The sequence below is a fragment of the Myzus persicae genome, unplaced genomic scaffold, assembly GCF_001856785.1.
Source record: "Myzus persicae strain clone G006 unplaced genomic scaffold, MPER_G0061.0, whole genome shotgun sequence".
NCBI lineage: Eukaryota > Metazoa > Arthropoda > Insecta > Hemiptera > Aphididae > Myzus > Myzus persicae.
In genome coordinates, this window is record NW_019102654.1 from 326,447 (window position 1) to 349,774 (window position 23,328).

Sequence of the window (23,328 nt, forward strand, 5' to 3'; positions counted from 1 at the left end):
TATAAAAAGGCCAGGTTACAGGTAGCTATGGAAACCCTAGGGTCGCCGCCTATATATATAGGTATCTATAATACGACAAACTTTATACTTCTAATTACTATTAAAATAATTAACTTTTTGAACTTTTCTCTTTCGATGGCTAATTTACACACCGAGTATTTTCGTTTAAAAAAAAATTGTGAAAATCGGCCCCGGTTGAACTTCAGATATAACCGTCACAAGAAATCGCTTCACGTTTTAATAATATAAAAAGATTATAATAATTAATACTTAATGATTCAAAATACTAATAGTATTATAATGTTAATATAAGAAATATGTCTGTATTGTAATAACCACTTTCAATGCAATTACTTTCATTATCACATTCTTATATGTCCAAAAAAATTAAAATGACAATGCACTTACGTCACAGAATTTTTTTTTAAATTGAAAATGAAGATAACCTCTTAAATACTAGTGTTAAACAATCATCATATTAATACTGATGATAATTATAACAATGAGAATAATAATTGTTATAATAACAATATCTATTATCACAGTTCGGCCTTCCTGATCTTTTCTAGTCAATAGAATTAACACGTGAGTAACCCTTGAATACATTTATACATAACATAACTAGCTCCAAGCATCAACATAACAACTTCAAAAAAAAAAAATTATCAAAATATATAATTTCATAACAATACCATTACAATACATCATATAAAATATTAATAACATTAAAAAAAATGAAACACAGCACATAATCATTAGTGCATAATAAAGAATCATTCCTCTACACTCTTAACACACTATCTCATACCGTCTGAATCAATCTCTTTCATACGACACTTGGGTGTGCTGAAAAAACTCAATATTTTTGCCTATAAATCTGTCATTTGGCAACACTTGATATAATATAGGACCTATAAACTTAGGTATTAATTTTTTATTTACACCCATACTTACATCTATGTTTTAATCATAACGAAATCTCCTTTTTTATACAAGGTAGGCTTTTTGTGTTTTCGATCATAGTATTTTCCATTATATAATTGACCCTTTAATATCTTATCTTCGGCTTCCCTCCTTATTTTTTTCAAACTATCTTTGATATTTTCTAACAATAGTCTTCTAAACTCGTTCTCAATTGTACCACCTTGACGTACCTCAAACAATAATTTAGTTGGTGCCTCACACATCGATGCACATGCCATATTCTTCAATGCATATTTCCCCCCCCCCCTTATTTAATGGCACGAGGAATTGCCCGAGGTGTTTCTGTTGCAACTAGTACTAAATCTACCCTTTTTTTGGGTTAGAAATTCTTTAAACGCATTGGACGGAAAAGCTGACACTCGTTTCTGACACTACCCGTCACGAGACTAACCCGTCTCGGCTTACTGTAACATCTAAAATAGTCATTCATATGTTGAATTACCTCTTCTGTGTTAATTGTTTCACATGGTTATAAACTATTAAACTTTGTAAATGCATTAATGATAACCAAAAAATATTTCCTTTTCAAGCTGGCCATAATGGTCAAAATGAATTGTATCAAACAGCAGTGGAGTCTTAGTCTATGTAATTCACCTTCCTCTTTCCTATGATCATACATTTTAAACAATTTGAAATAAAACTTTTTACTTCCCTAGAGTTATGAGATCAAAATGTTCTCAAAATTATCTCACTCGTCTTTTCCACTCCTCAGTGACCATACTCTTCATACACAGACATTAACACACTAACTCCCATGTTGCCTGAAACATAAAATAATAGCTCATTTTTGTACTTTCTATATGCGAGACCATTCCTTATTTAAAAATAGTTATCATCTGATTTTTTCAACCGTTCTTTTAACTTATCTATCATCTTGCCCTCGATTTGTTTGGTTGATAAAGTTTGCTCAAAAGTATTTTCAGTTACTATTAACATATTGGTATTACAGCTTAGAGCATCAACATGTTTCACTCTACTACTTGCATGATGTTCAGTACTTAAATCATAGTTATGAAATAACAATGCCCATCTTGAATGATGGAAAAGTGGAAAAGTTTTCAATAAATCTTCTGAAATACCTAACTAGTCCTACAAAACTGTTTATTTAGAAATTAGGAACTGTATATTGCTGCAACATTGCATGGATCAGGCCTCACTCCATCCTTATCAACCACATAGCCCAAATGTTATCCTTGACTGGAGTAAAAAAATATTTATCTTCTCTTAATTCGAATAAATTATTATTACATGCTATTAAAACTGATTCTTTTATCTTCAAATTGTCCTCTATAGTTTCTGTTGCTATCAATGAGTCATTCAAATATACCAATAACCTCCCAGATTTGATTACATTTTTAAAAAATGTTTCAATAAATCTCATAAATGCTGAAGGACTATTACAGTAACCAAAAGGTGATCGAACATACTCATACTGTCCTAAAAATATTGAAAATGAGAAATACTCGGACGGCTATTCTGGTACTCTAACATGAAAATATGCATTTTTTAAGTCTAACTTTGTTAAAAATACCTTCCCTCTTAAATTATCCAATAGATTATCTATATGTGGAATAGGACAATGTTCCTCCACTTCTCTTATAATATGTAACTCTCTCAAATCCGCAAACATTTGATATAATGAATTTTCCTTTTTTTTACTAATATTATGTGGGAACGAAATTCAGATTTGCTTTCCTTTGCAATACCTTGATCTAATAAATCATAAATTATGTCATTCACATCGTTTCTTTTTACGTATGACAATCGTTGAGGTTGGTAATTAAAAGGAGTGTGGTCTTTTAAACATATGTTAACTTCATAGTCTATTTCGGGGCTCTCTGGCTTTAACGCTTTTGAGTAACATTTATCATACATTTCAGCTCACATTTATCAATAAATGGTACCTCGCCTACGTTCAATTCAACATCATCTCCGAACTCATACTCAATCAACCCTAAGTCAACCAGGAAGTCATTACCATCACATACTTCTTGTTTTGAATTTATCACCATCTTCACAAACCAAATATCCATCCCCTTAATAAAATCTCTACCCAAAAAAACATTCAGATGACAGTCTGATCATCTACCATTTAAAATATTTGTTTCTTACTCAGATTTTAATCACCCAGTAATACCGTAACATTAGCAACCGCTTTAATATACAATTTAGATCCATTATTGCCCAAAATGAAAATATCATTATTTGACAGTTGTCTATCACTAGTCTTAACAATATAAGACTTAATCAATGAAATAGGACTACCACTATCTCTTAATGCACTAACAGTAATATTCTCTTTACACAATTGTACACTTACCCTTACATAATATGCTGGTTCAAACAATCTAATCTCTTATTGTGATCTAGTATGTTGCCGCTCGTTTTGTCATTGAGATTCTTCATTATTTTCGTTCTTGTTTTTCTGATCCCTGATGCGTTGTTGAACCGCAACCATGACATGCTCTTTCGGTCTCGCTGGATTGGGACAACTTGTTGCGATGTGTATTCTGGATCCACAGTTGAAACATATTCGACTCGTTGATGACCCAACACTCTTTTGTTTCTCAGTACTCTTACCTTCCGTTTTGTGTTTAGGTCGTTTAGGACTTTCTCCTTTGAGTCACTACTTTTAATTTAAGCCAGACAAAAATGCTTTATTTTGAAATCGACCTTTTCTATGCTCTACTATACGCATGTAGTTCATGATGGTATGATGCTAAATAATAACTCATCTTCGTTATTATGAGTACGGCTTAACAAATGTTGAAATAATTTTTTGAAGTATTTTCTTTCTGTATGCCGTTCAATAGTTGTTCTTTCATATTAAACAAATACAATTCTAGATATCTACATAGTCGGACCTTCTAGTGGAAATAGTCTTAAATACCTTCGTTTTTACTCTGACCCGAGCTGCCTATTCATCGACTTTCTGATGAACATTGATTTAAAGTTAAACTTCTGATAAATCTCCACTCATGATATACATTATAAGTTATAACCATGTACCATTGGCGGGCTGTACCGTTCACATTTACTCCGCCTGCAGCTTGAGTGCTTGAGTGCTTCGGACTAACGATGCAACTTCTCCTCTCCACATAACGTACTCACCCAATTCGCGGCTTCGCGAGGCTTACACTTTCTATCAAACGTAATATCGAATTTATTTGGTAATATCTGGGACAAGTTTGGTGGGATATATACCTTCTCCGACGGTTTCTTCTTCAGCTCCAACATACCCATCAACGTCTCATTCTGCTTCAGTAATTCATGCATCCAGAGCGCATTCACGTTTTCCTTACCTTTGTCTTGACCAAGGGTCACACGATTCACCTGTTCTGTAGTGTACTGCGTCCTGTTGTCACCATTTCCATTTCATCTTCTGATCATTCATAATTAATAGATATTCAATCGTATCCCACTAAAACCAAAAAAAAGATACTACGGGACGGCGTGAGCCGGTAGTTGTCGTTGAAGCGGTTGGTGGAAGATAGGTGATATCTTAAGAATACTTATAATAAATTAATCACATACGATGTGATTGCGAACAGAGGAGGTGTCGCTCGTGTGTGTAACTTTGACACATAGTACGCGCGGCGCATTAACTATACCTGAACATCCATCAGATTACTGTGCATATTTTGCAACGTTACAAAATTAAAAAACCGTACTATACCATATAACATAAACCATATAAATAAAACACATTTGTCATCAATAGATTGATAATCCATATTTTTTTTAATACACCAATAAAATAATAAAATATTGACGAGAATATTAATGTTCAAAATTACATTATAATAAAACTACATATTACGCAACATGGCATATTATAATAATTAAATTTATTTGGGTACCTACGAATTCAATAAATATGTAAAACCAAAAAATATTGAAAAATAAAAAATTATTCTTCTCTTAAAATAAAATATAATACTAACATGAAAACTATGATAAAATATTTGATAAATTATTGAGCTAAGGTAATCAAAAAAAAAGACCCGACTTCACCAAAAGTGTTAGCAGAAATGGAAAATACTGATATTGATGATAGTGAGTGCATAACCTAAATTATATGGATCTCTGATAAAATGTATTGTAACTTAAAATAATATCAAACAATACAATATTAGTTTTTGTTATGTTTATGTAGTGAATTCTATTATTTTTTTTATTTTATTTGACTCTTTTGCTGGCTGCTGCCTTTTTGGTCTTAATCTTAAATTTGTTGATAGTCATTGGTTGACAGCTGTATATTTGTATGTTTTATAATAATTGTTTAGATTAAAAAAAAACAACTGAAAACATCTATTATAGACTATAGTACTAACCTTGATTTGCATTATGATTTATGGCTTATACAGTAATCAGAGTTGAGATTATTTTTTTATTTACATTTTACATTTTTTGGTAAGTACTAACTACTAAGTACTGTTTGCGTTTGATATGATACAAATTTCATTATTGCTATGATCATTATTCAATATTCATTGATTAGTTTGACAAATTATAACACAATGACATGGTCACATGGGAATATAGGATAGAACAGGTTAAAGTTATTATTTTTTTTTAATTAGTAAATAGTATTCAATCACCATTTCCCAGTTCTAGAGTATATTTAAACATGATTATATGAGAAGTATCATCAAGACAACAAATAGATAATCTTTAAAAATAAATATTATGATATTGTGTTACAATTAACAATTAACAATTAACAACAGCAGTAAATCTTTTTCATTCAATTATTACAAACTTTTCCAGTTAAAAACTTTAAGTTATGCTACCGATTTTAAAATAACATAATATAAATATTAAACATATAATAATTAATATACTTTTACATGGGACTAAAATATTAAAAATAAATAAATGCTTCTTTTTAAAACAATATAAAAATTAAAATATGGGAGCCACCAATGTTTTATATTTTTCTTAAGTGTAATAATTCAGACTTAAGATAATTAGGTAAGTACTAATTTGGTGTTTCATACAATGTATATTAATATAGTTAACATACTAGTGGGTACTTTTCTTAAACCTAAAGAAATGTTAGTTTTTTTTTTAAATTTAAAGTTTACTCAGTTGTTAGAACAGTCAATATTTGTTTTAAAATAATTTTTTCATGATTACTATTTATTGTATTATTATATTCAAGAAAATATAAAGATGTTACAGTTTAAGTTAAATATATTTATTATTGGTTTTCCTTTATACCTAATCTAACCTTTTATTTACAATACCTATTAACAGTTAACATCATAACAAAAATGGAAATATTAGAATATTTTGCTACGATGTGCATAAATTGAATTAATTTTAGTTTTGTTCAAATTTATTTTATAATCTAAATAATCTTGTATGAGATATTTGAAAGACCTAATGTTTATTTTATCAGACTTGATAAAATTTTCAAAATATTTTGACTCGTTTTAAGCTGTTGACGGAAATGTTCAATTTTCAATTTTTTTCATTTTTTTTTTCTATAAATGCCAATAAAATTGTATTGGTTTTGTTCAAAAAGCATGAAAATTTAATACAAGACTCTTGATAAATTGTTACAAATTTACAATAGTAGTTGAAAATTATGAAAAATACATAGGCACTATTTTTTTATGAGCATTTAAAGTTCAAATGTTGACAGTATTTATCAAATCAAAAATTGAAAATGATTTTGTACTTAAAAATGTAAAAAATTTTCAATTTTTATATCTTAGGATTGAAAATTTAAAACAAGGTTCCGCTTTCACTTAAGCAGTTTTTTCCCTAACTAAGAAATCTAAAAAATATATGAATATAGTTATTTTTTATTGACTTTTTAAGTTTAAATTTGGACAAAATCGCATATTAACACAAAGAATAACGTTCATAATTTCGTTGTAATTCGATTCCAAAATAGCCCAATTTTACATAGGTATATTTAATATTTTCCCAGCATCACTGATGATTTAAGAATAATATTAATTCAACTTATCGGCTACCATATATAATTTTACTAGAACTTATTAATAACTAAAATTCTATAATAACGGTAATCTGTTTTATTTAAATTGCCACATTTTTTGAAGGGCCCTTCCCGGCGTTCTGGGACCCTGGGCCCGTGGCACTTGACCGTCGTGCCACCCTATTGGTACGCCACTGATTTCATACAAGAATAACGATTATAGAAAAGATTATTATAGAGTTCTTAAACTATCGTAATTATATTTGGTTTTTTTTAAACATTTTTTTTATTGTTTTTATTAAGTAAAATTCTACTGACTTATGCCATCTTAACTTATTGTTGATTAAATACATTTTTTTTTAGCATTTGATAAATAGATAACAATTAATTATAATTAGTAATAAATATTACTAATAAAAGATACTATCGGCTATGTTGAAAGTATTAACAATCAGAAGAAAGTTAAAATTAGATTAAAATTAGAAAATTATAATTTATACATAATAATATTATACCTTTTATAAAATCTTTATTATTTTTAATTGTATTCACTATTCATAGGGTACTAGAAGTATTTCAAGGGGCGGGGACAAGTGGGGCAACTATTTTTCTAACACGGGCTAAGATTTTTTCTACAAATACTGAGGATATTTAAATAAAATATAAATATTTTCGTATCATATAACATACTCGCAATATAGCTATTAGCTATATAGTACACAAGTTTTCATATTTTATATTCTAAACAGATGATATGTTACAAACTTTTGAATAGTTAAAAATTTCAAATATTTTGTATGTATCTAGCTTATGTAAGAAAATGTTTAATCACAGACCTTCAACAACTATATTAATAATGATGTAAAAAAATGATAATTTCTTTATTACTTTAATATTACACATCTTTGTGAATGAATAATTATGTTTCTTTTACTTACATTTCATAAATATAAATTAAAGTTATTGTGTTTAGTAATAAACAGATGAATTTGTTTGACTCAACTTTAATGCAATAATTTGGGATACCTTTGTTTGTTTATTTTTATCCAGTTACTAGTACTCAATAAAAGTAATAATAAATAAAAGATTTTTTTCTTATTTTACAAATTGCAAAACACATTTTATTGAAATAGTAGTATATTTTTCCTTATAAGACAATACTAGTAGATTAATCCACAATAAACAGACCCAAGATGTTATTTATTCAAACTTCATTCATTCAATTATTATAATTTATAATAAATTAAATTTATTCCTCAATTTATTTATTAGTGACAATTATATTAAATAAGCTAAATATTGATATTTTACACAATATCTGTTTATGCACCATACAGTAAATGATTGAAAATCTTAAAATATTAAAACAGTTTACAAAAATATATAAAATTGCCCCAATATTAGTAGCAATAATATTTTTTGAAATAAAAACTTGCGATTAGCTATTTAATATTTAACTAGTAAATTTCAAATTTTCAATTCAATGCATTTTTAAATTTGCATAGTGTATGTATTGAAATACCTACCTTGTACCTACTTTTACACATTTTTAAAAAGTATACTTCATAAATTTTTTTAAAAAAGGGGTTTTATAACTTTATTATATCGTACTTGTTTTTCAGTGGGAGGCTGGCGAGAGGACTGATTGTATTTTGTAAGTGGCCAAAACTGTGGTCAAACTCGAAAAATAATTATTACGACAATATAAATCCAATTATCTACTTTTACGGGTAATATAAAAATATAAATGTCTACGTAAAAAAGTTAAAAGATTTAGGTATATCATTCCACTCTAACGTAGGATTCATTCAAATCGTAATTTAGCTTAACAAGTCGATTATCAATCATACCATATGTTTATATTATCAATTCATGAACTTGATAAAATTTTCAAAATATTTTGACTCGTTTTGAGATGTTTACGGACATTTTCAATTTCCAATTGTTTTAGTTTTTTTTCTATAATTGGCAATAAAATTGTATTTGTTCTGTCAAAAAGCTTGAGAATTTAATACGAGGTTCATTTGACATTTTCGTAATTGCAGATGGAAGACATTGAAGATGCATAGACACATTTTTTTTTTACACGAATTTAAAATGCAAATTTTGACTACATTTATCAAAATCTACAAAATGTACAAATTATTTTGGAGTTAAAAATATATAAATTGTTCAAATTTTATAGGTAACAAAATTTAAAACAACGTTTCTTATAAGCAATTCATACTGTAACCAAATCCATAAGATATATTAACACGGCTATTTTTTTATAGATATTTTATGTTCAAACTTGGACTATATTGTATATTTAAATAAAAAATAACAATTTTAGTTACTACAGTTTGAAACTATTATTTGTGGGTACTTGAAATTTTTAAATTATATTATTGAACTACATATATCTACGCGATCACATTTTTTGACAAAAATGTATTCATTAATGTCTAACGGTAAAATAAATTACTTTCATAATAATTATTAATTTTATTATAAAATATTCTTAGGAATATAGGCTGACAGTTAGTCTTTACTCAGAATCATTTCTCATGTTCAATAATTGTGTATCAATTCAAATTTAACACATCCATTACAGTGACCCCTCTGGACACCTACTGTACAGCAGAGTGATACTCACATGCCCACCTTTTTTATTAATTAACAATTTCTAAAACATTTACATTATATATTAGGTACTTATCTCAAAAGCAAGTTTATTGTTAAAATTACTGATTAACCAAGATTAATTGATTTTTAATAAATTGTAACTATCAAAACTATTAAGGAATTAAATGCAATTGAGATTTTAAACAATTAGATAAACTTGTGAAATATTGTTATAATTTACATTTTGACTATTTATTGTTCAAAATTTACTACTCTTTCTGCAAAAATGTTGCATGGTTATGAATATAGTATGTGGATGTAAGGGCATATACTGCATGGGCAGTGAAAATTAGTAAAAATAAATCTAATCAGTTACCACATTATCAATAGATTTACATATTACATATACCTTAATGCCTACTGTGTAAAACATTTTAAGTGTTTTGTAAATAGTCTTTGAGTGTCTCAGACATTTAGACATAGATAGAATTAAAAATAAAGTTATAAATTTATATTGGGTCATAGATAATATGAAAAATATAGTTATAACTTGTAAAGAAGTGTAGACATAATATAAGCAAACAAATATTTGGTTTTGAGGATTTTAAAACCTGTCTGCTCATAGATTCTATATGGCTGTCGATTAAGTTATTAAATGAAATATCTGAGTGCTACCTATATAGATGCGTTAACTTGTAGGATAAAAAAAAATACAGTCAAGGACTAATCACTAAACGGGTATTAACATAAATCGATAATAGCAGTAACTACAGTACTCAATAGGTAGATAGAAGTATATTATATAATATTAACATATACAAATTTTGTCTGATATTAATAACGATTTTGAAGATGAAAATAAGCTGACACATAGTAGTACGAAAGAGAAGACGTGTTGTATTATTTCATTCAATAATCCACCTTATTTTTTTTGGTCGTCATCGAGTTATTAGCTCTGTACCTAACTAGAGAAGTAAATAAATATTTATGTATTGATAACAATACCGAGTTTTCGACCATCCTACTGAAGTGCGTTATTGGATAAAAAACTGCTTGTTTGCTGTGTATAAACTCCGAAAGAAAAGGACACATATAATTGTATTTGCCATGATAAACTAAAGAGCACATACAGACAGTAATATAAGTAACGCACGCATTTTTGTATTAATTTCATAATGTAAACGGCACGACGATTATGTTTACAGTAATTCTTATACCAAAAAAGTAAAAACACATTCATTAGAGCTTGAAAAAATTGGAAAAAAATGCAAAAAATCCGGGTGGCTGTGCTTGAGCGCAGGCTCGTATTGTTGTCGACGGCCACCGGTTTCGTTTTCGCTTACCCTATGTAAAACGCCTAACGCCTAAACGGTTAGTACCTATACGGGACAATCTTTTAGATGAATTCCTTTTGCAAAAGTTCGAGCATTTAAACCGTTTGTATATTCAGGAGCGAATACAGCATTAAACATTATTTAACCGATTAAATTTGTACGATACCATTATTATTATGGCATATTGTAGCTATAACAAAATATATGCCAATATCATGCTATTGAAATGCGAATACATTGGATTCTGTTGTAAAAAATTTAAATATTTTTACGATAGTTATACACTATGAATTATGCTTAGTATACCATAATATTATATTGTTCTGTATATAATACCATATAATATATTATGCAATATGCATGTATGTAGCTATATAATCAAGATATAGGTACATAAGTATATTTACAATATAATAATGTTGAGTATATTAATATTATAAAATCTAATATTATACCATAACGTTAATGGTTAGTTCAATATATTGTCTTTTATTTATTATTATTATTATAATGTTATGTACGTCTGAGTCAATTTTTTTAATGAAATAAAACATATTATTAAAACAATAACATTTATGGCTTAATACTTTTACTTAGTACGAAATCAGATATTTAAACGAAGATTAACGAATTTAAAAATATTACTATAATTTATGCTAACTGACCGTTTCACTCAGAATCGATTTTTGTATACAATGAAATATGACATTTTATCATTGAATTCAAATTTTACACTATCCTTTACGGTAACCCACTTGTAACCTATTTTCCCACCTTTTTTTCTGGGTGATCTACTTTTCCGCCAAAATCGACCTTTCCGTTTACCGCCAAGTCCGTTTACCGCCAGTACAAAAATATATATTTCCTTTTACCGCCACCACAAATTTCAGTTTATATATTTTGGTAACCCCTGGTTAACAACTGGCCATGTTGGCTCATCAAAGCCGCTGTCGATATAATGCGTCGTCGTCGATAACTCGAAAAAACATTTTATCACGTAGATAATATTTCACAATCATGGGTTTTCACTATTAATACAAAAGAGAGGAAAGATTATGTTCGAAATTCATGCGACAACTGACAATAAAGATAACGCTTGTCTGGTTTGATCTTTTATAGATTTTACGATACCTATAAAATTTTAGTTTGTGTTAAAGTTCGCGAAAAAAAAGTACGCTCCGCACAATGGAAAATATTATTGAAAGTAATCGTGGTAAAAAGCAGTTGATTTTAAAAAATTTTAAATTTCGAATTGGTTCATGTAATAAAGGACTTATTCGTTGGCGGTGTACAACTAAAAACTGTACCGCAAAAGTTTATACAGATGAAAATAATATCTGTATTAACAATACAGATACACCACTGCACAATCATGGCGAATATTCCAGCCAAGCATTGAAGAAGCAGGTGCTAAACACAGCATGTAAAAGAAAAGCTATTGAAAATGTAAGTACCAGACCAAAAAAAATTATACTCACTGAAATCGCACAAAATAGTAATTCATCAGATATAACCATTAACGATATAAATAGAATCCGAAAGAATATTTATGAAAACCGACGGAAAATTATGCCCCCAAATCCTACTAATATATCTGATGCTCACATCGTACTTAATTCAATTGACGTGAAAACCAAACAAAATGAAAATTTTTTGTTGGTCAATGACGAAAAAGAAAATATAATAATATTTTCGTGTGAAACAAATCTTCGATTTTTATCTACAGTTGATAATATTTATATGGACGGAACTTTTGATTATAGTGCTCGGTTTTTTTTACAATTTTTTTCGATTCATGGATATCTTAATGGTTACTATGTTCCATTAGTTTTTTGCTTATTACCAAATAAATGTAAACAAACGTATATTTATGTTTTTCGTGCAATAAGTAAAAAGTGCAAAGACTTGGGGTTAAATTTTTCTCCCACCAATATAACTGTAGACTTTGAAAGGGCTATAATTAATGCAGTTTCTGAAATGTGGACGCAAACCAAAATATCAGGATGCCGATTTCACTTGACCCAGTCTTGGTACCGTAAAATACAAGAAATTGGCTTATCAAGTGTGTATAAAGACGAGTCGTCTGAAATTGGTAAATGGTTACGTAGTATATTTGGCTTATTATTTCTAAATCCGGAAGATGTAAGTGATTGTTTCACCGACGACTTTATGAGCGAGTGTCCGATCGATGAAAGGCTGCAAAAGTTTGCTGATTATTTTGTAGAAACATATATTTCTGAAGATTGTATTTATCCTCCAAAACTTTGGGCACTTGCATCTTCAGAACTTACACGCACAACAAATGCCTGCGAGTCATTTCATGCACATTTTAAAAATAGTTTTTATCGACATTCGCCATCTATTTTACAATGGTTAAATGTTTTAGTCGATGAAGTTCAAACTGACGTTTATTGTAAAATAAGAAGCGTCGATGAACAAAAAACACCGCGAAACCAAATTTTAAGACGACAAAAAAAAAACCAGAATTTAATTGACCAATATAAAAGGGGAGAAATATGCCGATATACCTTTGTAAAATCAATAGCGTATAACTATATCAAATAATATATAAAGGATCATATATTTAATTAAAAATTGACTACCTAATTATTTCTGTTATTTTAAAAATCATTACCAATTATAACAAATAAATGCCTAAATGTTTGACTGTGATATCGTATTTTACGTAGTAATATTGACTTTTTTGTAATATATTATACTATATAATTTTAATTTTAAGTATCACTTGAATGTGTTTTTGTCAAAAAAAATCATTACNTATAATATTTTAAGTAGGTACTTAATTTCTAGATTTTCATTCGAAGTATTATTAATTATTAATATTTACCTTTTCCAGTTCCATAACTTTTTTTTACTTTCGCTTTTTCTCTACGATATGATCCCTGTAAACTTAGTATTTTTTTTTTAATTTCCTCAACCGGTCTTTTCACTTCTTTTGCCAAGTGACACCAAGCATCATGTTTGGCATTTTTTGAAAAATATGATGGATTTTTTGAGTTCCATAATACTTCTTGTAATCTAAATGATTCAATCAAATTCAAGCAATCTTTGCTATCCCAATCCATTTTCAAATAGATAATAAAAAAATTTAAAAATGTAAGTACTTATTTATTAATTATTTTATTATAACGAACGTTTGAATTAATTTACCGTCCAAACGGTGACTCGAATGCTCGCGGTGTTTCTTTGAGCATGACTGAAAAACCGACAGTGATCGGCTCGCCGTGCGAGTCTATGCGACCTATTCAGCGAACGTTCTAGAATGCTTGCGAATGCTCACGAACGTCGTCTATACGGTCGCATGGTGGGTCGCACACGAACGTTCGTGAGCATTCTTTATTTTTGTTCGCTCGTGTGTACGCGCCTTAAAGTGTATACTATGTATTATATAGGTACTTTATGGCACATATTATTTTTTATATACAATTTTCCGGTCACAATGCGTCAATGCTTGTTCTTGAACTCCTTCGAAACGGCATGACCGATTTTCATGAAAGTCTTAGAGAATATTTGTTAGGTCTGAGAATAGGGCAAAATCTATTTTTTAAACCCATCGGTGTTAAGAGTGCCTCTCGCAAAATACTTCTTTAATATTTAACATGTAAATTGAATAATATTAATAATATAATAATACTTCACGCCTATATCTAGTAGGTATTCGAGAGTAACTCGCGAACCCGATCAACTGATTAACAGAAATTTGATTTTGAGCCAAATAACTCATTAGGTAATTCATTTTTCTGTAATAAAAAAAATCGAAATATGTGCATGAATATGTCCTTAATTTAATCAAAATATGTAAAAAAAATTTAAAACATGTAACAAAATGTTGTATTTCTTCAACAGTGATGAGCTTTGTGCCAATAAGGGCCTATTTCGAGTTTCCAGTTGTTTTATCGTATGTATCTACCAAAACATTTTTTAAGAAAATGACACAAATTCAATGTACGGGGAAGACAAACAAGTAATAGCTAAAATACAAATTCTATTATTATATTTATATTGAAGTGTACGTTTATCTATTTAAGTATGTAAATAATGTAGAATATTGGTTGGTCGTCATAAATTACTAAAATATTACTAAAATATTACTTTTAATTAAAAAAATTAACTTTTTTAACTAAACTCATTATTGAATACAAATTTAATCACATGAAATTGACTTTTGACTTTTAGGATTAGATTTAGATTAACTATAACTATCGTAAAACTTAAAAAGTTAGACTTGGTATAAATAAATCAATTTAACTTTTCCATTAACTTGACCTCCCTTACACCATTACTATACCTTAACATACTTATTAATATTAAATACCATTTATTAAATTTAAATTGGTTTTACAATGATGACATTGTGTTTTTTTGTGTCTACCTATTATTACTTTTTAGTTACGTACCTAATTACGTAATATATGTAGTGTGCTTCGGCGTACCAACACCTATTCAAATATCACGTGACATTATTTTATATATAATCATGCACTTAAATTTGTTTGTTTTATCATTTTTATCATTTCATAAAAAAAAAGATGTAACATATAATACCCGTAATGTTTTTGTTATGAATAAAACCAATTAACTTGTGGATTTAATCAGAATTTTGAATGTGTGTGTGTGTGGGGGGGGGGGGGGTTCAACTTTTTTAAATATAATATTTTAATCAATGAATATTTATAACAAATCATTATGTATTAAAATTTAAAAAATATGAGTAATAATAAATTATAAAACAAAGTCTAGTTTGCGTGGTTTTTTCGCAAGTTCGTCAAGGACTTCTTCAGCTGAAAGTGGTATATCTGTGTGAACAGCCAATATTGTCAGTCCATTAAGTCGTGTCTGAAAACAAATTGTAATTTTAATCTTTTATCATTTTAAATATTAAGTTTGAGATTGAGAAATCACTTCTGTCATTGTGTTTCTTAAATAAGTTTCAATCTTTTTAGACATGAAAACGTTCGTTCTGGGGTTGCTGTGGACACTGGTAAAGTACATAGTATTTGAACTAAGAAATGAATATTTGGAAACAATTCCTTCTTGCATAGCCTTAATGCTTCCAGCCCACTTTTAGGGTGTTGTCCATTGTTTCTAAGCACTGCATGCTATAGATTTAATTCTGCTTTAACAATTTGTTTATCAGTGTCAAGATAAAATTGAAGAAGTTCATCAAAATCATCTGAATATGTACCAGAAAATAAACATTGAAATCCTAGAAACAATTTTCCAAAATTAGTATAATTCAAAAAAAAAATAAATTTAGTTAGGTACTAACCTTTAAGAACATTTTTGTGACATAAAAAGCGCTCATTTAACTATTGTATAAATGAATCAATGTATGGTATAGCTATTGTAACTCTATAATATTCTTCAGGGTCATTAATACTAGGGTTGGCTCGTTTTGTGCATTTTTTACTCAAACGTTTGATCGATATGGTAATATCTAATATATTAGCCATTTTCTATAGTAATATTATTTTCATTAATTAAATTAAAAAGTATATTATATAATATTATATTTGATTATCTTTACATCAGCTTCTTTAAACAATTGTTTAAACTCTTCAGTTATATTTCCACGTAAACGTTGAATAGTAGCAACAGTAACTTCGGCAAGATCTACTGCTTTGCAAAAGTTGACATAATGGTAAACCATATGAAAATAAAACCTAATGAAACAAAAATAATGTTCATTATGGCTAAAAATTATTGTTAATATTTTTACAAATGCATGACAATAAAATATAATATTTACTTTAATAACTTGAAGTGAAATTAAAAATTCTGAGTCCATTGCTTTTATTAAAATGTTGGCATCAGTCGAAGTTGTGTCATTCCACTCACATATTTTTTTAATGTTTGAATTACATAAGGAAATAATTCTACAAAATCATTTATTGCCGTATTTCTTTCCACCCATCTTGTTGTACAAAAATGTTTAATAGATTTTGATCTTGTATCCAAATCACTTTCGTTAATAACACTTAACAAGACATTTTTGCGTTTGGGTGCATTTAAAAAGCAGTACATTTTTTCAACCAAACCCAAAGAATTTCGTATTGCTTGAATATCACAACTTGTAGATACAGTCAAATTCAACGAGTGTGCTGCGCAATGAACATACAAGGCTTTAGGACATGTTTCCCTCCCAATTTTTTGAGTACCTTTAAAACGCCCCGACATATTAGAAGCACCGTCATAACCTTGTCCATACATGTTACTGCAGTCTATTCCACATGAATTTAGCCCTGTATAACAACAAATAATTAATAAAAATCTAATTTATTTATAATAAATACAATTTTCTTTAATAACCATTCACAATAGTTGATGCATTGTCTTTTCCTGTCAGACTATGAATTTCTATATATTTTAAAAAGCGTTCACAAACAAATACATTTTCATCAGAACCAACAACATATCTAACACACAAAGCTAATTATTCTTTGACTGAAATGTCAGTCGTTTCATCTGCTAAAACTGAAAAGCATTTGGCAGAATTGACCTCTTTGACAATTTTCTCTAATAAAATATCTCCAGCAGATGAAATAATTTCATTTTGGATTTTTGCACTTGTGTACTTGTATCGGTAACATGATAAATTGGTAACAAAATAATGCACAATGATACCTAAATTATTATTATTATGTCTGATAAGGAGAAAATGATACCTAATCAATTTTTGAAAAAAAAAAACTCTAAAATTGAAAAATACAATAATTATAATTACCTATAATACTCGTATGTTAATCGTTAATACATATTATATATTTGTCAAGTGCCAAGGGGGGGGGNCATGTATAAATGATACATTAAGTGGTAAAAACAAAATTCATTCTTTTGGAAAAAAAATTAAACATGATTACTTATAAGTTATAATCAATAACTCTGACATATCTTTCTTTTTTATGTATTTATAATAACAAATAATATTAACACTTAAATATTTGAGAAAAGAAAATATATTTTTATTGTGAAGCAATTTTAAAGTATTTATGGCATTCTTGATTGTAGACATTATTAACTGGTCTCATACAATACATGAGCAATGAATGAGATAATAACCACAGAATAGATGAAATATCTATATATATATATATCTATTCTGTGGAATAACTACTGTCATAACAGATAGGTAGAGAATATTGATAAAGGTCTGTTGTATTACTAATGACTAATGAGAGGTATTTTATTGGTGAGTCCATGTTGAATATAGGCAAGTAGCTAAGATTACTCTGAGAAAATAAAGGAATATTGTGAGGATAATGTCCGAGTCTTGAACTGTTAATGTATTGAAATGAAGAGGCCAATAATAACAACCATTGCATTAAAGTAAATTTGATTCGGCAAGAAAAATAATATAATTAATTTCGTTCATAACGATTGCACGTGTATGTTCATCAAATTCTCTTAACTTCATAGCGAGTTGTTCGCCAAACAAATCAAAATCATCTTTCACATGTTCAGATGAAATAGTTTCCATGCTTTCATATGAATCTTTCATTTGTTTTTCAATGGTTCCCATAGTTGTCAATTTATGTTTACTGTTTTCTCCAACTCCAAGAGATTTGAGAACAAATTCTGAAATCAAATTTACCGCATATTAAAAGAAGAGTTAACTCATACACTTTCTTATTCCTATTTCGCTTTTTACAACCATTCAATGTGATATTAAAAAAAGCATTTGAATTATATTTCACAAAACTTATTTACAACCAAAGTTAACAAAGTAAATATAATGAAATGTATAATTTTTTTAGTTAAAAACTAAGGTAGGGTAGTTCAATATAACCTAGTATTTATAAACACTGTTGTAAAGTAGTGGTTCTTAACCTGTAAATTGCAGCCCCGCAATAATATCAATACATGTGTGTATAGTCTTATATAAATACTTTAAATATACATAGACACATACTAGAAATTTGGTAGCCTAAACCGTTTAAAATTATCCAATATACCTCAGTAAAAAACCTATTTCTACTCTAGTGAGCATTTAGAATAGAAAGAAAGAAACCGGTCACAAAATAAAGATTCCGATCTCTGGTTAAAACTATCTAGTATCAAGCTTGAAATATTGAAACTTGTAGCAGAAATGTAACATCAGCCATAGCATTAAATAATTAATTTTTTTATTATGTGTATTATTATTTATTAATGAAACTTTTATGTAGTTTGTACTCAAAAATAAAGTTTTGTGTAATAAACGTTCAAATTGAATTGCTTTGTGTGAAAAAATTTGCTTATTAAAACAATATATTTTCATTTCTAAACTCGGAGTCTGTGAGTTCAAAGATAAATTTTACAGAGATCCGCGAGCAACAAAGGTTAAGATAAACCATTGATGTTAAGTATTTAAGTAAAACAACAATTCAATATTTTTATTGGTATCAAATACACCGAAGAAAAAATAATGACAAACATAGACACATATAGTACATACCAATGATTGAATATTATGTGCTGGATTTAAGAGCTTAGGTAATGTGAAAATCTTACAACACGAATGCACTAATCCAGAATGCAGCATGCGTCTTTTTTATTCACATGCACGGCTTAAGATAAAATGTTGTCAAATTATAGGTAAGTGATAATAATATTAATATTATCATCTAATCACGACATCATGATAAGCGAGACCTGACGTCAGCGGCCGCGACCAGCTCTCGACAATCACTTTTCAATTCATAATTGAATACTTCGATCCTTTATTTTGGTAATATTAATTATGCTTTTTAAATAACTCAGTATCTTTAATCTATTATTTTTCGATACCGTAAATCTAAAGACTAAAAGCCGACCAATCATTAAATTTCACAATTTTCAACGAACTTGTTGCATTGATTAATTTTATGGCCTCAACAAATGCGCATATATTTGAATGAGGAATTCTCACTCCTCACTAGAAATTGAAATAAATATTAAAATAATATTATTAGTGCGAATAGTTTCCATACGAGTTGTATTAAAATCGTTCCAAAAAAATGATAAGAACAATGGTTGTCACATTTAAAAACCATATTATTTTAAGCTGAGATCTGTTGCATTTTGTATCTATGATTGACATAATTTATATATAACTCTCGAAAACAGAACGTTCAGAGTCAGAATCAACACCAGACTATCAACTCACCACGAAGTTCAAGCTGGCGTTCCGTAAGGCAGCGACATCGCCCCATTTTCTACATTTTTTACACTGCTGATATCAGTGGCGTGCTCAGGAATTTTGAATGGGGGGGGTTCACCTTTTTTTTAATATAATATTTTAATCAATGAATATTTATAACAAATCATTATGTAATCAAATGTAAAAACTATATTTAAAAATTATAAAACAAAGTCTAGTTTACGGGGTTTTTTTGCAAGTTCGTCAAGGACTTCTTCAGCTGAAAGTGGTATATCAGTGTGAACAGCCAACATTGTCAGTCCATTAAGTCGTGTCTGAAAACAAATTGTAATTTTAATCTTGTATCATTTTAAATATTAAGTTTGAGATTGAGAAAATCACTTCTGTCATTGTGTTTCTTAAATAAGTTTTCAATCTTTTTAGACATGAAAACGTTCGTTCTGGGGTAGCTGTGGACACTGGTAAACTACATAGTATTTGAACTAAGAAATGAAGATTGGGAAACATTTCCTTCTTGCATAGCCTTAATGCTTCCAACCCACTTTTAGGGTGTTGTCCATTGTTGTTAAGTACTGCATGCCACAGATTTAATTCTGCTTTAACAATTTGTTTATCAGTGTCAAGATAAAACTGAAGAAGTTCATCAAAATCGTCTGAGTATGTACCAGAAAACAAACATTGAAATCCTAGAAACAATTTTCCAAAATTAGTATAATTCAATAAAAAATAAATTTAGTTAGGTACTAACCTTTAAGTACATTTTTGTGACATAAAAAGCGCTCATTTAACTGCTGTATAAATGAATCAATATATGGTATAGCTATTGTAACTCTATAATATTCTTCAGGGTCATTAATACTAGGGTTGGCTCGTTTTGTGCATTTTTTACTCAAACGTTTGATCGATATGGTAATATCTAATATATTAGCCATTTTCTATAGTAATATTATTTTCATTAATTAAATTAAAAAATATATCATATAATATTATATTTGATTATTATTACCTCAGCTTCTTTAAACAGTTGTTTAAACTCTTCAGTTATATTTCCACGTAAACGTTGAATAGTAGCAACAGTAACTTCAGCAAGATCTACTGCTTCTTTTAAGTCAAGATTGACTTTTTGCAAAAGTTTACATAATGGTAAACCATATGAAAATAAAACCTAATGAAACAAAAAAAATGTTCATTATGGCTAAAAATTATTGTTTATATTTTATACAAATGCATGACAATAAAATATAATATTTACTTTAATAACTTGAAGTGAAATTAAAAATTCTGAGTCCATTGCTTTAATTAAAATGTTGGCATCAGTCAAAGTTGTGTCATTCCACTCGCATATTTTTTCTAATGTTTGAATTACATAAGGAAATAATTCTACAAAATCATTTATTGCTGTATATCTTTCCACCCATCTTGTTGCACAAAGATGTTTAATAGATTTTGATCTTGTATCCATGTCACTTTCGTTAATAACACTTAACAAGACATTTTTGCGTTTGGGTGAATTTAAAAAGCAGTACATTTTTTCAACCAAACCCAAAGAATTTCGTATTGCTTGAATATCACAACTTGTAGATACAGATAAATTCAACGAGTGTGCTGCGCAATGAACATACAAGGCCTTAGGACATGTTTCCCTCACAATTTTTTGAGTACCTTTAAAACGCCCCGACATATTAGAAGCACCGTCATAACCTTGTCCATACATGTTACTGCAGTCTATTCCACATGAATTAAGCCCTGTATAACAACAAATAATTAATAAAAATCTAATTTATTTATAATAAATACAATATTCGTCAATTACCATTCACAATAGTTGATGCAATGTCTTTTCCTGTCAGACTATGAATTTCTATATATTTTAAAAAGCGTTCACAAACAAATACATTTTCATCAGAACCAACAACATATCTAACACACAAAGCTAATTATTCTTTGACTGAAATGTCAGTCGTTTCATCTGCTAAAACTGAAAAGCATTTGGCAGAATTGACCTCTTTGACAATTTTCCCTAACCAAATTCAGCCATTAAAAACTTTTCTCAAGGTATTAAAAAGAAGTATAAACCCCAAAATTTGTTTACCTTTCTGTATCCAAAATATCAATTATACTTGGTTGGCCACTTGAAAATGATTTTAAGAACTGTTCACTTTTTAATAAAGACAAGGTATGATATTCATGTTTTGAGTGTTTTTCAAATACCTATTTATTATTGTATATAAATTTAATAAATATATTAGAAATAAATCATAATATGATATGTCAAGAAGTTGAGAATTATTAAATTTTCTTGACTTCTTGTTTTTATTAATAATTATTATTAATATTAATAAGTTTATTTACTTCTAAAGCTTTTTTCCAATTTTGAAAAGCATGTGTCACAAGACTTCCTAAAGCTTGAGATCCTTTACCACCAGATTTGGCAAAAACTACGCAGTATTTGCAAAAAGCACCTTCCAGTTTTTCGGAATAAGATAACCAATTAAATTTATCTAGCCAACGTTGCTGAAATTTGATATTTCTCTTGGCATTATTATTAAGCAATGGAAACAAGTAATTTGCTTGAGGTGACCATAAATTTGTTAATACCTAAAAATATAATTGTTGATGCAGTGCATGCTGGGAAATAGCATTTAGCAGAATACTTACTATGTTTTTTTCATGATCAGATAAGCAGCGATTAAGAAATAAGCCAATATCATTTTTTTGAGTAAGATGTACAACATTTTCCAACTTAAATAAAATAAAAATAATGCCAAATATTAAGCATACTAGTATTTATAATCAATGTTTATAGTTATGTTGATCGTAATTCATAATAATGAATATTGATAAATATTAAATTATTATAATTAACTACATGTAAACATGTTAGACAGCCATACACTTCATCTTCATGCACATATTATACTCCATGCTAAAGAATAATGTAATTTAATAGCGTGCAAAGGCCAAAAAATTAGGACTTTAATATGGCGTATACCTACCAGTTTTAAGTCAAAAATCTTAAAATTATTACCTTACCTGGTTACCGATAATTTGACTATCTTCCGTTTCCAATTCGTGTTTCCGTTTAAGTGAATCGGATGCAGTACTCGCAGTAACACTGACACTCGTGGATGTAGTTTTAAAAAAGTTCGTTATCTTTTTATTTGACATTTTAATTTTAAATTAAACAATTTCAAAACACTAAACTCAAAATACGAACACATATAATACAAACGTGTAACTCGACGCCTATCAAATTCACGATTGAACAATAAAATATATTAAATAATAACAGACCATACTAAGAATATATTTGTTTG

At 28.4% G+C, this 23,328-nt stretch overlaps 3 protein-coding genes across 4 annotated transcripts; all 3 read right to left on the bottom strand.

Moving 5' to 3' along the window:
- Window positions 1-13,709: 13,709 nt before the first annotated feature.
- LOC111032882 lies at window positions 13,710-14,252 on the bottom strand. The gene has a single exon (XM_022313356.1). It carries the CDS (start codon window positions 13,956-13,958, stop codon window positions 13,710-13,712), a length of 249 nt encoding a protein of 82 aa, XP_022169048.1. The 5' UTR covers window positions 13,959-14,252.
- A 3,579-nt stretch (window positions 14,253-17,831) lies between these two features.
- Window positions 17,832-22,014, bottom strand: LOC111032877 (52 kDa repressor of the inhibitor of the protein kinase-like). Of its 2 annotated transcripts, XM_022313347.1 has the most exons (7): window positions 21,825-22,014; window positions 21,264-21,757; window positions 21,018-21,176; window positions 20,760-20,946; window positions 20,393-20,697; window positions 19,328-20,325; window positions 17,832-18,468 (listed from the first exon to the last, which is right to left on the bottom strand). In XM_022313347.1, exons 2-6 carry the CDS (start codon window positions 21,723-21,725, stop codon window positions 20,212-20,214), a joined length of 1,227 nt encoding a protein of 408 aa, XP_022169039.1. In that variant the 5' UTR covers window positions 21,726-21,757; window positions 21,825-22,014; the 3' UTR covers window positions 17,832-18,468; window positions 19,328-20,211. The 2 variants fall into 2 exon arrangements, with proteins under 2 accessions (XP_022169039.1, XP_022169040.1); XM_022313348.1 differs by lacking the exon at window positions 21,825-22,014 and having other exon boundaries at window positions 21,264-21,817.
- Window positions 22,015-22,074: 60 nt separating this feature from the next.
- On the bottom strand, window positions 22,075-23,320 carry LOC111032878. The gene is made up of 4 exons (XM_022313349.1): window positions 23,045-23,320; window positions 22,670-22,753; window positions 22,364-22,609; window positions 22,075-22,222 (listed from the first exon to the last, which is right to left on the bottom strand). Exons 1-4 carry the CDS (start codon window positions 23,177-23,179, stop codon window positions 22,100-22,102), a joined length of 588 nt encoding a protein of 195 aa, XP_022169041.1. The 5' UTR covers window positions 23,180-23,320; the 3' UTR covers window positions 22,075-22,099.
- Between the last annotated feature and the right edge of the window lie 8 nt (window positions 23,321-23,328).